We start from the raw sequence: 16,204 nt of genomic DNA, 5'->3' as shown, positions 1-16,204 counted from the left end.
TGTGTGTGTGTGTGTGTGTGTGTGTGCGCGCGCATGTGTAGTTAGTCTTGCTTCCAGTTATGACCAAATCGTTCCAAAGTCCTGGAACGGATTATGGTCATGACCGGAGGTTCCACTGTATATGGTATATATTTGTTTTCCTTCTCGAGTAATATACATAAATGAAATACAGGTGTGTCAACCAGCAAGAGAATCTCACACAACTAAGTCTTGGTACCCAAGCAGCCTTTCCATCTACTACATAACAGACTGTTCTAAATCAAAGATCCTTTCAAAACTGATGCTGGAAAGAAATCCCAAAAGATGATCTGAAAGAACGGCTTGAAATAACAAACGCCTCACCTCTCTCACTTTTGCGTTTAGGGGGGACCTCCGGGGAAGATGAACTGCATGATGCATGAAATCCTGAATGCAGTTATATTCAATTACCTGAAATAAGAACACACACCCTGCTTAATATTCAAAAGTTGAAAATAGCACTTTGAAGGAACAATCATATTATACTGACTTCCAAATTGCATCCACAATGCCCCTTACAAATGCCCTTTACACTGGGTCAAGAAATCTTCAGGGAAACCCCCTTTTTAAAAATCAATTTAACTATAGGTACTCTTCCACTTGGAGGCTCAGTGGCTAAGATGCTGAGCTTATCGATCAGAAAGGTCAGTTCGAATCCCTAGCATTGCTTATGGAGTGAGCTGCCGTTACTTGTCCCAGCTTCTGCCAACCTAGCAGTTTGAAAGCATGTAAAAATGCAAGTAGAAAAATAGGAACCACCTTTGTTGGGAAGGTAACAGTGTTTTGTGCGACTTCGGCATTTAGTCATGCCGGCCACATGACCATGGAGACGTCTTCAGACAGCGCTGGCTCTTCTTCAGCTTTGAAACGGAAGTGAATACTTCCCCCTAGAGTTGGGAACGACTAGCACATATGTGCAAGGGGAACCTTTACCTTTACCTAATCTTCGACTTACGACCATAATAAAATCTCCCCATTACAGTCCTAAAGCCATAACAGCCGTAAAACAGATTAGTAATGAGAACAACCCCATGTTACGTTTTTGCAGCAGTCATTAAGCAAACACTGTGGTTATAAGTCTGAACGTCACAGTCATTAAGCAAAACCATTTTTTGCTATGGCGTGGCTTTGCTAAAAACCAGAAGTATAGGTTTTAGGCAACAAAGGTGGTAAAATGTGGTCAGATGACTGGAGCAATGTAAATGGGCTTAAATGCTCAGGAGGGGACCATCAGAAATTTGGATGTGAGTTCAGACAAGTTGTAACCTCAAGCAATCACTGAGCAAATAGTTACAAGTGAAGGACTCGCTGTATGTTTTGAGCCTGCCTCTTCTGAAATATATTTACTAGAGACAATTCAGGGGTGGGTTCCGGTAGGCACTACTGCAGGTTCGCTCATGGGCGCGCTATGCGTGCATGCATAGTGCAACAAAGATTGTTCTGCGCATGTGCAGAAGCAAAAAACAAGATTGTGGTGCCACCCGGAAGACTGGCTCAGGGGAATGGCAAGCCTGGGTCCCTGCCGGTTCCAGCGACCCAGGCCGCCAAATCACTACCGTTTTGGCCAAACCAGTAGGAACCCACCACTGGTACAATTTCATTTCTTTTATTTTAGGACATTTATTTTGTCTTTCTGCCAAGATGTTGAAACCTTCTTTATTAAGTATCTCCTTTTAATTGAATTGTTTTAGAGTACTTCAGGAATATCTCCTACCCTCACAACTAAGCTATAGAGCACTGCACACCAGAATAACTAGACCCAAGAACGGTTTTTCCCCAAATGCCATCACTCTGCTAAACAAATAATTCCCTCAACACTGTCAAACTATTCACTAAGGCTGCACTACTATTAATCTTCTCATCTTTCCTATCACCCATCTCCTCCCACTTAGGACTGTATGACTATAACTTTGTTGCTTGTATCCTTACGATTTATATTGTTTCCTAATATGATTTGATTGCTTATTTGTACCCTATGACTATCATTAAGTGTTGTATCTTATGATTCTTGATCAATGTATCTTGTCTTTTTATGGACACTGTGAGTTTATGCACCAAAGAAAATTCCTTGTGTGTCCAATCACAATTGGCCAATAAAGAATTCTATTCTATTCTATTCCTTAGAGACTGTTCAAAGTTCCAAATGATTCCGTGGGAATATTTATGACCCAGTTCTCAAGTTCTGAAGGCTGCAGTTCTGAGAGCTGCAGTGACAGGACCACATGTAGATGTTCGGCAACCCGCCTGCATTTAATGGCCATTGTGTGTGAACACATTTTACATTTTTGCTGAAAAATAGGCATTATTCTGGTTTTCAGCAAAACTGGCCCCATGGGGAACAATGGGTTCACTTTACGACCACAGAATTCATTTAATGACCACCACAAAAATGTTGTAAAATTGGATCAGTCGTATGCTGATCAGCTTTACGATCATTTACAATTGTAATGGTCACGCTCCATTACTGCCATAATTCAAGCACTACCAGTCATCATCTATCAACAGGAAGTATTTATTCATCTACCATGCTACCCCAAGAAGTCACTCACCTCAACTTCAACTTACTCAGGTTTACTGCTTAAATCTGAGCATTAGATTAATGATTAAATCAGAATAGAATAGCATAGCATAGCATAGAATAGAATTCTTTATTGGCCAAGTGTGATTGGACACACAAGGAATTTGCCTTTGGTGCAGTTAGATCATCATACTACGCTCAAGTAACATTTGGTGCTCTGAAGATACAATACAATACAATAGTAGAGTTGGAAGGGACCTTGGAGGTCTTCTAGTCCAACCCCCTGCCTAGGCAGGAAACCCTATACCGTTCCAGACAATGTGTCAGCAGTACCATTTCAAAATAGTTAATCAAGGATAAAGCTATTTACAATTCAGGAGTTCATCTTTCTTATCAATGTTTTAAGGAACTACCTTGAAAGTTTTTTAAAAATTGCTTTTCCCCTGGTAGAGGCTGGGCGTTCATCCCTATCAAATAGTAAAGAACCTAGTCCTAGAACATTTTTTTTGCTATTATCTGGCATGTAGATAAGCCTCAGGTTAAGACTGGCAACAGTTTGAAATTACAACAGACCTCCTTGGAGGTACTTACAATCACTGTACAAAAGAGACTTTGATTGCATGGTCAGCGCCATCATTTTAATCACCATCTTTCCAGATTCCCTGCGACCCATGCCGGGGACAAGCCATCATTTGTTCTCATCAGTCCCCCTTTTAAAAGTAACAGCTGCCAATTTTCCTAAAAGCTCTTTTGTAGAGAAAATAAAAGTTCTGCAATATTCATATCCGTTTTTTTTTTCTTTATATCCAGGATGGCATTTAAGACTGATTTGGGGCCCTAGATTTCCAGCAAAGTTTCACTTCATGTAGTGCTAAGCCAAATTTGTTTTAACCGTGTTTTATTGAATAAGCCCCCAAAAGAACATATTAGAACATTTAGAAATCCATGTTCTAAAGCCCCAAATACATTGTATTCTTACCAATATCCATTCAAATGCATGTCATATGAATCCAGCTATTTGCCACTGTGACATATCTATAAAGCAGGAGTATCAAACTCGATTTCATTGAGGGCTGCATCAGGGTTGTGTTTGACCAAGGGGGGGGGGGCAAGGAGGGCATGGCCAGGATGAGTGTGGCCAGCATGACATCACTTGTGTTTGGGGGGGGGGGCGCCTGTGGTGGCCCGAGTGCTCTGCCAGCGAAAATGGGCTCCCAATCTCCATTTATGGCTGGGACAACCTCCTGCAACCCTCTGCCAGCAAAAACAGAGCTATGGGGGCTGGGGGCCCCCACACGCAGCTCTCGAGCTCATTTTTGATGGCAGAGGCACCGCGGGCCAGATCTAAGCACTCCGCAAGCCGGATCTGGCCCCCGGGCCTTGGGTTTGACCTCTGTTATAAAGGCATACATGGTAGGTAGTTTTCAACCAACAGCCACAGTGGTGGTTTTTAAGAAAATCATGCTCAATTTTACAACTATTTTGCTAAGTTTAAGTGAATTACTGCAGTTGTTTTGATCCTGGGCACTGCAGTGATCACATTTGCTCAATTTTCATCCCATGACCAAGGAGGTAAAAACATGTATAATTGTTTCTTTATTTCTCCTTAAATTCATTTTGAAATTATTATAATCATTCTGAAACATTATACCTCTAATATTTCCCCTGAACTCTTCTTCCAAGCTCTGAAGTAAATCTCAGCGACATGGTTCATCAAGGACCTGGATCAGTAAAATAAAAGTCACAGTACAGTGAACTTTAAAGACATCTATTTAGATTCAGAAGGCATCCAAGTCTTTTCCAATTTCTCCCCTAAGTTAAAATTCTAGTTCAGTACTTTGAAATCTGGTAGAAAATATAAAACAGTTTGGTTTAAGCCTCAGTTTTTCTGTTATGTTCCCTATGGCCACTAAAACTAAAAATGCTATAATGCTCTGTTCAAGTCTGTTCAACATCTCACTCTGCATCTTCTAATAACACATTTAAAACCACTAGAATGGGGCGTTGGTTCTTAACTGATAAGCCCTTTCTCTGGGCAGGTGGAGACAGCGGACATGCATGGGTTAACTCAGTCAGTAACCAATAGAATTGAGTCTACCAAAGTGATGTCATCGCCTCTGAGGAGCATGCTCCCACTTTTCTTGACGAAGGAGATAAGTAGACTGCTGTGCGCTGAACAATCGCTTTCCGTCCTGTGACTTCACAACAATGCTCCCAGACCTCCCTTTGCGAAGTAGGCCAGAACCCAAATGGGTGGGGATGACCGCTGTCTCCACCTGCCCAGAGAAGGGGTGTATCAGATAAGAACCAACGCCCCATTCTCCGAAGTTGGTGGAGACAGCGGTCATGCATGGGACGTACCAAAGCTGGCGTGTCTCCTGGAAGGAATGAGACTGCCCTAGGAGCTGGAAGAAGGAATAACTTGTTGAAGGACCCGCCTTCCGAAGGCCGCACCGCTGACGCATACCGATCCACCTTATAATGTCGTATAAATGAATTAGGAGTAGACCAGGTAGCTGCCTCGCAGATCTCTTCCACCGAGGCCTGCCGCGCCCATGCCGCTGACGTAGCCACACTGCACGTGGAATGAGCCATAATGTTGGATGGAGGCGTGAGGTGATGCGTGATGTAAGTCTTTGCAATGGCAGACCTGACCCATCGGCCAATCATAGATGAAGAAGCTTTCAGCCCCTTGTTGGTAGGGTGGAAAGATACGAAGAGGGCTTCGCTGCATCTGAAGACTGCCGTCTTGGCGATGTAGATCTTAAGAGCACACCTGACGTCTAGTTTGTGCCATTTGCGCTCCAGACTGTGAGATGGAGCAGGACAGAAATTTGGAAGAGTGAGAGCCAGAGAGCGTTGAAATGCTGAATTCACTTTCGGGACAAAGGTGGGGTCGATGCGAAGGACCACACGATCTGGGTGGAACACACACAAGTCAAACTGGATGGAAAGAGCCACCAGTTCTGAAACCCTCTGCACAGATGTTATGGCCACCAGAAAGGAAGTTTTAAGTGTGAGGTGATGCAAGGAGGCCGACCTGAGAGGTTCGAAGGGCGGGTCAGTTAGAAAGTCGAGACTTTGGTCAGATCCCACGAGGGGAATTGGTGTATGACAGGAGGGCAGAGATTAGAAGCCCCTTTAAGGAACCTGCGGACGTGAGGGTGCAAGGAGAGGGGTTCGCCTCGGTGAAGTGAGAGAACCGAGGAAAGAGCCAACACCTGCCGCCGCAAGGTGTTCAGGGCGAGTCCCTTATCAAGCCCCTGTTGCAAGAACTCTAATAGTTAGGGAACCGAAGCCTTCAGAGGATCCTCCCCTCGAGACAGACACCAAGCCACGAAGGTCTGCCACGTAGATTCGTAGATTCTAGTAGTGGCTGGGCGGCAGGAAGCCTGAATAGTTTTAATTACTGTCTTGGAAAGGATAGCCGCCCTCAAGACCGCCTTGTCAGCCTCCAAGCGGTTAGGCGGAGCCAGCGCAGGTCGGAATGGTGAATGGAGCCCTGATGAAGGAGGAACGGTATCATTGGGAGAAGCCACTGAGGTTCCATGGAAAGATTGACCAGGTCTGCGTAGCATGGTCGACGAGGCCAATGGGGAGCGATTAGAATGAGCTCAGCCTCCTCCTCTACCATTTTCCAAATCACTCTCTGTATCAGGGGGGAGGGAGGGAAAGCGTACAGGAGACCGCGAGGCCACCTGCTCCATAGAGCATCCGTCTCTTCTGCACCTGGTGTTGTGTAGCGAGACAGGTACCTAGGCAGCTGTTTGTTGGATGCCGTTGTGAAAAGATCTAGAGTCGGAGTCCCGTACCTGGATGACAGCTGGTGGAAAATGCGACGATTCAGGCTCCACTCTGCCGGATCGATCGTTGTGCAGCTCAACCAGTCTGCCCTGGTATTGTTGGACCCCAATGTGTTCAGCGTGGAGAGAGAGAAGGTTGGCTTCTGCCCAGGCTCCTAGGGGAAAGGCAGACTCCATGAGAGATACCGCTCTCGCCCCCCCTTGGTGGTTGACATGCGCCTTGGCCGTAGTGTTGTCTGTCCGGATTAGCACATGTGTGTTTCGAAGAGAGGTTTGGAAATGAAGGAGAGCAAGATGGATGGCCCTCAATTCTAGCCAATTCATACTGTGAGATAGATCACAATCAGACCAGAGACCGTGAGCTACCTGGTCCTCCAGAGGAACTCCCCAACCTGTCAAACTCGCGTCTATCGTAACTACGAGACACGGAGGTTCCCTGAAGAGGGAGCCCTGAGCAATGGCCGGGGAGATTCACCAGTCCAGAGATTGCAGAACCTTTGGAGTCAAGCTGACCTTCACTAGGGAACAGCTGCTGTTGGTCTTCTGGAATGGCAGAAGAAACCACTGAAGACAGCGGCTGTGAAGCTGTGCCAAGGGACAATGGAGAAGCAAGAGACAATCTTCCCCAGCAGTTGAGACAGCTGAAGAACTGGGAACCTGTCTCCTTCGCACCTTGGCTAAATCCCAGGGACTGCTCTGGCATTCCTGAGCCAGGAAGACCTTCCCCTGAGACGAATCGATGAGGGCTTTCAAGTGCACCAGGCGAGAGGTGGGAATGAAGTGAATCTTCTCCCGATTGATGGAGAACCCCACCTTCTGCAGCACTTGTAGGGTGTCCTGGAGATTCTGGAGGGCCCGGTTGCATGACCTGGACAACAAAATAATGTCTTCCAAGTAACAAAAGATCCGGATGAGCCTGGCAGGCAGGTGGGCTGCTACGACTAACAGAAGTTTCGTGAAAACCCTCGGGACTGACGACAGCCCAAAGAGAAGGGCCCGATATTGGAAGTGGCAGCCTGCATGGACAAAGCGGAGGAACGTCTGTGTCGCCTGTGAATGTGCATGTGGAAGTGAACCTCCGTGAGGTTCACTGATGTTAGGAGATCGTGTCTGCGCACACCCTCCAGAATTGATAGGAGAGAGTGCATTTTGAATCTCTTGTATCTGATGAATCGATTTAAAAATTTGAGATTGAGGATTGCCCTCCAGTCCCCCCAAAACTTTGGCACGATAAAGAGACGAGAATAAAAACCCTGCCCCACCTCGCCTGGAGGCACAGGTTGAATGGCCCGAATCTGGAGCAGATGAACGGCCTGCTCTACTAGGAGCCTTCTTTGAGGATCCCTGGAGATCAGGCACATGACAAAGTGGTTCGGAGGGCTGGAGCGCAAGTCCAAGAGAAGGCCGAATCTGATTGTGGACCTGACCCACGCTTCGTTGGTGATGTCGTCCCAACGATCCGCGAAGGCCGCCAGATGCCCCCCTATTGGGAGATCCTCCAGGCAGTCACTTCTGCCTGTTATAGGAACGATTGGAATTGTCCCTGAATGACTTTCTGGGCTGGAATCTCTGGTTGTTTCTGCCTGATCAGTTAGAGAAGGATGGGGGCTGTCTGGATGGGGCTTGCCGTTGCGGACGGGAGTTGGAGGCACCCTGTCCTGGCCACGAAAGGGCTGCCTGCGATAAAAGGACTGGTTCCGACCTTCCTGCTTTTTTGTGGCTGGTGGTACAACCTTCCGCTTATCCTTGGACTCTACCAGTAAGGGCTCTAATGGGGGACCAAAGAGAAGGGAGGAAGAATAGGGAGAGGAGGCAAGCCTCCACTTGGTCCGTGCTTCTGCCTGCCACTGCTTCAGCCAAAGAAGCTGGCGGATGGAGGATGCAATAGTTTGGACGCAAAACGGGCCACGTCCAAAGAGGCATCTGCTGTGCATTCTAGGGCCGCTTCAATTTTGTTAATGTCCCTGCGAGCCCTAGAATCTCGGGCTGGAAGCCGAGCTTGAAGTTGTCTCAACCATAACAGAGCGGAGTGACTAAAGAAAGAAGCAGAGTACCCGCTCTAACGGCCCAAGCTGAGGCCTGGTGACCCTTCACCAGAGTTTGTTCTATCCTCTTGTCTTCAGGGCGAAGAGCCTCCTCAGGAGCTGCTGAAGCTGCGTTAGGAGAGGAAAGGCCAATTATAGGTAAGTCAATAGAAGGTACCTCCAAAGCTTTGGCGAGGTCAGGTGAGACTTTATACAGGCGCTTGTCCAAGGTATTGGGAGGGGATCTGTACCTTGTGACGCCCATTGATTCTGGACAACGTCTATGAAGAGTCTAGGCGATGGAATAGCCTCCTTTTCTACCGCAGGCTGGATGAAGAGGATCAGTGGTGTCATTCTTGTCTGCTTCCGTTCCCTTGCTGGGCTTTGGTTGGTGATCGGGCATGGTGTTGTATGTTGCTCCAGGAGGTATTGGGACAATTTATTTTACCAATTACCTGGCCCCAGGCAGCCCAATGCCTCCTTAGCAGACCGGACGGTCCGTTCAGCCAGGCCATTGCCTGCTGGGTGAAACGGAGCCGTGGTCGCATGTCGGATGCCTAGCTGGCCTAGAAACATTTGGAATGGTGCCGACGTGAACTGGGGCCCGTTGTCAGACACCACCACATCAGGCAGCCCATGGGTTGCAAAAAGTCTTTCCAATACCTTAATGACGGCCTCTGAAGTGGTTGATGGCATGAGTGCCAGCTCCACCCACTTCGAGTAGGCATCCACTACAATTAAAAAATTCTGCCCAAGGAATGGGCCAGCGAAATCCAAATGGACTCGGGGCCATGGAGCCCGGGGCATGTCCCACTCTCTGACGGGCACTGACGGGGGAGCTGGCCTTGACTGCTGGCACTGTTGGCAGGCAGCCGCCCAGTCTTCTATCTGCTGGCCAATTTTGGGCCACCACACGTAGCTCCTGCCCAGCGGTTTCATGCGCACAATTCCTGGGTGAGCAGGTACTACCCGGTTTCCCCACAGCAGGCATCCATTGAAAACGGATAGCTCATGCTGGCGTACGTAAAAGGGCTGAAACTCCTGACCAACTGGCCATTGCGGCCACCCCCTGCGCACCCAGTCCAGCACTTTGGAGAGGACGGGGTCCATCACAGAAAACCTGGCAATATCCCGGGACCAATTGGAAAAAACGACCGTAGACATAGTCATGAAACCGCTTGACTCCTGCTACAGCAGCTAGAGCTTCTTTGTCTAGCTGGCTGTAGTTTCTTTCCGCAGCTGAGAGAGTGCGGGAATAATAGGCAATTGGGGCTTCTGAGCCATTAGGGAGGATGTGGCTCAAAACAGCCCCAATGCCAAAAGGCGATGCATCACACGCCAAAATCAAGGGAAGGTGGTCACTATACTGGACCAGCAGTGACTGGGACGTGAGAATGTCCTTGACTGCCTTGAAAGCATGGGCTTCCTTAGGACCCCAATGCCAGGGAACCTTAGAGTCTAAAAGCCTGTGCAGGGGCTCAGCCAGAGAAGCCTTATGCGGCAAAAATATGGCATAGAAATTGAGGAGCCCAAGAAATGCTTGGAGCTCCACTTTAGATGTGGGCGTGGGAGCTTTTATGATTGCCTTGATCTTGGACAGGGTAGGGTGGGTGCCTTTGGCATCCACTAGGTATCCCAAAAATTCTATGCTGGGGACTCCCAACTTGCATTTGCCTCACTTAAGTTTAAGCCCCGCCTGGCTAAATCTGTGCAGGACCGCCCTTAACTTTACGATGAGGTCGGGTTGATCCTTGGCGGATACAAGCACATCATCGAAATAAGGCACTACCCGAGGCAGCCCTTGGAGCAATCGCTCCATTAGGCTTTGAAAAATGCCTGGGGCTATGCTAACCCCAAACTGTAACCTCTTGCACTTAAAGGCTCCCCGGTGGGTCACGATGGTCTGGGCTAAGGCAGTGGCCTCGTCTACCGGGAGCTGCTGATAGGCTTGTGCTAAGTCTAACTTGGCAAAGACATTACCCCGCCCCAGGGAGTGGAGCAGGTGCTGCACCACAAGTACAGGGTAAGGGTTGGCTTGCAACCCGTTATTGATGGTGCATTTAAAGTCATCACAGATCCTAATGCTCCCATCCTGTTTGATGGGTATCACAATGAGGGTCTCCCAGGGGGAGTGATCCACTGCCTCTAGCACCCCTTGCGCAATTAATTTGTCCAATTCTAAGTCTACCTTGGGCCGTAGGGCAAATGGCACTCTCCTAGGCTTAAGGCGGATTGGTGCCACCTGGGGGTCCAAATTAAATGAAATAGGTGTCCCCGTATATTTACCCAGCCGGTCGTCGAAAACGTCCGCAAACTCGCTGGTCAGCGCGGCGAAAAGGTCTGGAACCACGGAGTGGATGCTGGAAACGTTGAGCCCCAGTGAGGAGAACCAGCCGTCGACTATGACAAGAGGAAGAGGCCCTTGGAAGCTTTGGCAGGAGACCTGGAATGTGCCACAGCCCACAATAGGGATCTGCTACCCTTGATAGTCTCTGAGGCGAATTGGGCACTGCTTCAGGGTAGCCTTAGTAAGACTGGGCACTATCCGCTTGATAGTGGCCCACGAGACAAGGGGCTTGGAAGACCCAGTGTCCACCTCCATTTTACAGGGCTTCCCCTCAATTTGGACAGTCACATAAATTTTGTGAGCTGGCTTTCAGAGCGATGCGTGACTGACAGCCCATTCAGAGTGCTGCTGGTCATCCGCAATGGCGAAACAGTCCCAGCGACACTTGTCTAGTGGACTGCCTTGGCAAGGCGTGTTCAGGAGGCCGAAGAGCAACTGGCATGGCCGCGCTGCACACCTTGGCCAAATGTCCCTTCCTGTCACAAGGTTGGCAGATGGCGGCTTTGAACCTGCAAACCGACCTTGCATGGTTCCTGCCGCAACTGAGGCAACCCGGCTGAGGCAAAAAGTCTATCTGAGTTCGTTTTTTCCGGGTTGTCAGGTTGAGGCGGCTGATGTCTTCTTTGATGTCAGAAAAATCATCTGCATCAACTTCGTCGTGGTGGACTGCATGGCCCCTGCTGGCATGGGTGGCCGGTGGCAGAAATTTTTGAATCTCTGCAGTAGATTTATCAGACATTTCGTATGCCGTGGCTTCATCCACGGCTGCCTGAAGTGTCAACTCTTTTCGCGCCAGCAAACGTCGCTGAAAGCTGAGATCTCTGATACCACAGACCAGCTGTTCTAGTAGGGCATTGTCCAGCACTGGGAAATTGCAGTGTAGAGCCACCGTTCTGAGGGACGCCATGTAGTCCGACACAGATTCTCCTTCTCTCTGGATCCTCTGTCGGAACGCATAGCGCCTCGCCATATGTGAGGGAGTTGGAGAATAATGGTTTTTTAGCTTCTCCAAGAGCGTCTCCCAGGGCATTGAGTGCACTGACTGAGGGGCTGCTAAAGCCCTGGCTGTGCCAAACATCTCATGGCCACAGGCGCTGAGGAAATAGCCTCTTTTACGGCCGCTAGACAAACCAGTGAAATCGTTTGCCTCCAGGAAGCACTCAAACCGTTCGAGGTAAGCGTCCCAAGTTTCGGTGGCTGGGCTGAATGCCGGTTGGGTAGCCATCCTGAGAAGGACGTGCGTGAAGAATCAGAAAAAAATCAGCGATGAGCGACGTCTCGTCGCTTAGTGACTTGAGACAGCTCTAACAGTGACTTCGCTTTTGTCCTTTACCTCAGACCTGATCCCACGTCGCCAGTGTTCTGTAGGGAGAACGAGGCAGACAGGGACTGAGGCAAGGCAGGTTGAAGCTAACACAACCTTTATTAACAGTGACAAACAGCTTTCCCAACGTCTTGTCACTCAGCTAGGTCACATCTTCAGCAGTTTAGGGGATGTCAGTTTTCTTGTTTTTAAGGGCTTCAGGTGTGGGTGTGTCAAGTGAGGGTCTAGTGATAGGTGAGCTGTGAGTCTTCAGTGTGTCTTGTGATAAGGACATCATGTCATTGGGAGATGAACTGTTAGTGGGGGGGGAGGTCTTGTGTGGGTTGATTGAGGGTCAGAGCTGCCTCTGGTTGGGCGTGTGGTTGATTTGGATTCTGAAGGCTGGTTGTAGGTCAATGTGTCTATTAAATGTGGGTCAACAATGTCTGTTGATGGAATTGCTTGTGGAGTGCCAGGTTTTGATGACCTCACAAACGTGGTGGGTGGTGGCATGGCCGATTATTTTTGTGTTGCTCCAATCGAAGACCCTCACTTGACACACCCAGAAGAACACTGACATCCCCTAAACTCTCCTGAAGATGTTACCTAGCCTGGTAACAAAACATTCAGAAACCAATCCATAAGCTTGGAGAAAGAACCTTCACCCTCACCCTACACTTGAGCCGCAGGTATTTGCCACTACTGAAAAGTTATTAGTGTTTCAAATTGGTAAGCAAAGACGGGCATCGTGGCACATTATACAGATTGCAGGACTTGCCTACAGCTGACACCCCAGAATTTGGGAAACCCCCAACTCACTTTCTTGGTAGAAGAGAAACTTACCTAGGGAAACATAGGAGTTGATTTTTAATAGTGCCATGTATCAGCTTAATGAAATCTACGTTCCATGTAAAAAGAAAGCTCAAGAATCTTCTTCCCTGAAAAAGTAGCCAGACAATATCACTTAAGTAGATACAAACTCTTTTAAACTCAGCACAGGTAGTCCTCGAGTTACAACCATTTGTTTAAGTGACCAAAGTTACAACTGAAAAAAGTGATTTATCGCCATTTTTCAGGCTTACGACTACTGCAGCATCCCCTTGGTCATGTGATCAAAATTTGGGTGTTTGGCAACTGGTATGCATTTATGACAATTGCACTGTCCAGGGGCCATGTGATCACTATTTTTAACCTTTCCAGCTGACTTCCAACAAGCAAAGTCAATGGGGAAGCCAAATTCAATTAATATTCACATGATTCACTTAACAACTGCAGTAATTCGTTTAACAACTGTGTCACAAAAAAAATTATAAAATGAGGCACAACTCTTATCAATTGCCTTTCTTAGCAACAGAAATTTTGGGCTCAATTGTGATCACAGGTCAAGGACTATCTCCTACACTGTAGTATTCATACTGCTTCTGTTTACCTAAGCCTAGAATCCTACATATTAAGGAAGGGGGCATATGGCCTATTGTCATTGGACTTCATTCTTCAGTGAATATTATTAATATAAGTATCCTTAATTTACAACCAGTTGTTTGACAACTATTTGAATTTATGATGGATCTTATCTCAAGACCTAAAACGGACAGCTAACATCAAAAATGTCATCAAAAAAGCACAACAAATAATGTTCTGCACCAGTTCAGGAAGTTCAAACTGCCCAAGGAGTTGCTGATTTAGTCTACAGAGGAATTCCTGAGTCTGTCATCTGCACCTCCATAACTGTCTGGTTTGGTTCTGCAACCCAGCAAGACAGACACAGACTTCAGAGGATAATCAGAACTGCAGAAAAAATATACCTGCCTTCCATTGATGACCTGTACACTGCACGAATCAAAAAGAGGACCGTGAAAATATTTACAGACCCCTCACATTCTATTCTATTCCACTCTATTCCTCCCAGGCTACTTATGAGCTGGGTTTGAAGTTCCAATGGCTGGACCTTCATAAATAAATACCAAATTTGTGGATACACCCACATATATTATATGACATGGAAAAATAACACAGTCTAATTTGGATGTATACATGTACATGGTGAGAAAAACAAATCTTGCAAGTTTACCAGATGGATGGCATAGGGACAAAGCTGTTACGGAATCTGATAGTCCTGCTGGAAACACTTCGAATACTTCCCAGAGGGGAGCAACAGAAACAGACCATGAAGTAGGTGTGTGGGGTCTCTAACAATGCTTTGAGCTCTAAGCACATAGCATGTATAAGCAGTATCCTGGACTTTCTCTCTGAAGCATTGCAGCCACCAAACCAATGGGGGATGCAGTTTATTAGAACGCTCTCAATCGTGCTTCTGTAAAAAAAATGGCCAGGATAGAAGGAGAAACACGTGTTCTTCTCATCCGACGCAGGAAATGCACACGCTGGGTTGTCTGTAGTCATATGATTGCTTTTTGGGTGCTTTGGAACCAGACCGCAATTATGGACGTTTACAGCATTCTGCAGTCACATGACCATAATCTTATAACATTTTTGGGCCGGAGACCAGTGTTTACTTCCAGTTTCAATCAAAAAATATCCATTGTAGATTATAGGTTCATTTAACAACCTTAGCGTTCACTTAAAACTGCCATATTTGTTTTGAAACTGCCCAAAATAGGTTGTAAAATCAAGCATAGCCATGTGATGACCCGTTTAACAATCAACACATGTTATAACCATAATTCTGGGCCCAGTTATGGTCATAACCAAGGACTACCTATAGGATTACATTGTACAACATGCTCTAGACAACTTGTAAATATGCTCACAATGAAGTGCATAATTAAAGAAGTTTCTAAAGAACATTAAGCAAACAAAAAAAGTAAGCACCTAAAAAGTTACCGTATTTTTCGGAGTACAAGACACACCAAGATTTTGAAGAGGCAAATTAAAAAAAGTTTTTGCACTCTGCAGACCTCCCAAAAATGGCCCATTTTTCACGAAAATGGGCGCTCTTTCCCCCCCTCAAAAAGGGCACGAATAGCCTTTAGGAGGCTTGTAGAGTGTTCCTGGGGAGTAGGGGTCCCCAAAACGAGCAAAAAACGGCCTGTTTTTCATGAAAATGGGCCTGTTTTTTGTCACAAAAAAGGGCATGCATAGCCTTTAGGAGGCTTGTAGAGTGTTCCTGGTGGCTGAGGTGGGCAAAATTGAGCAAAAAACAGCCCGTTTCCCCCCCATGAGCACTCTGAAAGCCTCCTAAAGGCTATGCATGGCCATTTTGGTGAAGGGGGTGGGGTTTCAGGAGGCAAAAAATGCTGTATTTAGTGTATAAGACGCATCCAGATTTTCAGCCTCTTTTTTGAGGGAAAATACGGTAGCTTTCTCTTCTTTTTTCAAGAAGGCAGGGAACCCTATCTTGCATTATTCCAGTTTCTGATAACATATTTAAACTATATTAAATCTCACACCTTCTTTAAAGTTTCTTTTTCAGATATATCTGCACTGCAGGGACCTAATTTATTTAATACATTTATAAGGCCACCCATTTTGATTACATAACTCTTAGCGGCCAACAATTAATAGCAAAATAAAAAACAATAAAAATGCAGCCAATAATTTAAAATACAAATAACATAACACGTCATAAAATATCAGCCAATTTTACCCAACGAGTTCATTAAAAAAAACAAAAACAAAAACAAAAAAAACAAAAAACAGATTCGTACCTCTTCTTTTTTAATGTAGCCTAGGCTCATAAAGCACCGCAGTAACAAATCTTTAATTTCATTACTCTCGTCTGAGTCATAATCAAAACACAGTAGAACCCGGTGAAGGTGACATAGGCGGGTTATATCTTCCCCCTAAAGGAGATGAGTAAGATTATTTCATGTCACTGATGAGGCAAGAGACGTAAATCTGCAGAAGGCACAAGGAGGAGGAATGCCATGTGTTGTGATCACCAGTGATACTCACGATACTTACGCATAAGCTCTGGTTTGGGAGCCGACCCCGTGGATAGTTCCCATGAGTTGACACTGAACAGTTTCTTGCTGGGATTGCAAATTTTGGAGCCTGGATGCTTTGTTACACTACCCTGGCATATAATTATTCAACCCAAGAGAGATACCATTTATTACCTACGCATCCATTCCTGCCAATGTTTCTAAAAGCATTTGACTTCCCTCAGGTTTATCCAGAGGAAAGAAAATTAATCCCCTGCCAATGATTTGTGGTGTACATTAAAATACA

The 16,204-nt window shown here is 46.6% G+C and overlaps 1 protein-coding gene across 2 annotated transcripts in view; it reads right to left on the bottom strand.

Annotated features, from left to right (window-relative positions):
* NCAPG2 (non-SMC condensin II complex subunit G2) overlaps window positions 1-16,204 on the bottom strand; it is a 69,948-nt gene that overhangs the window by 30,960 nt on the left and 22,784 nt on the right. For both annotated transcript variants that reach the window (XM_081933434.1, XM_081933433.1), the window contains exons 7-10: window positions 15,682-15,816; window positions 12,857-12,951; window positions 4,188-4,257; window positions 343-429 (exon numbers count right to left, since the gene is read on the bottom strand). In XM_081933434.1, the coding sequence (XP_081789560.1) occupies window positions 343-429; window positions 4,188-4,257; window positions 12,857-12,951; window positions 15,682-15,816 (387 nt within the window). The remainder of the gene's footprint in view (window positions 1-342; window positions 430-4,187; window positions 4,258-12,856; window positions 12,952-15,681; window positions 15,817-16,204) is intronic.

The sequence above is a fragment of the Natrix helvetica genome (assembly GCF_964273705.1).
Source record: "Natrix helvetica genome assembly, chromosome: Z".
NCBI lineage: Eukaryota > Metazoa > Chordata > Lepidosauria > Squamata > Natricidae > Natrix > Natrix helvetica.
This window is presented reverse-complemented; position numbering and strand designations above follow the sequence as displayed.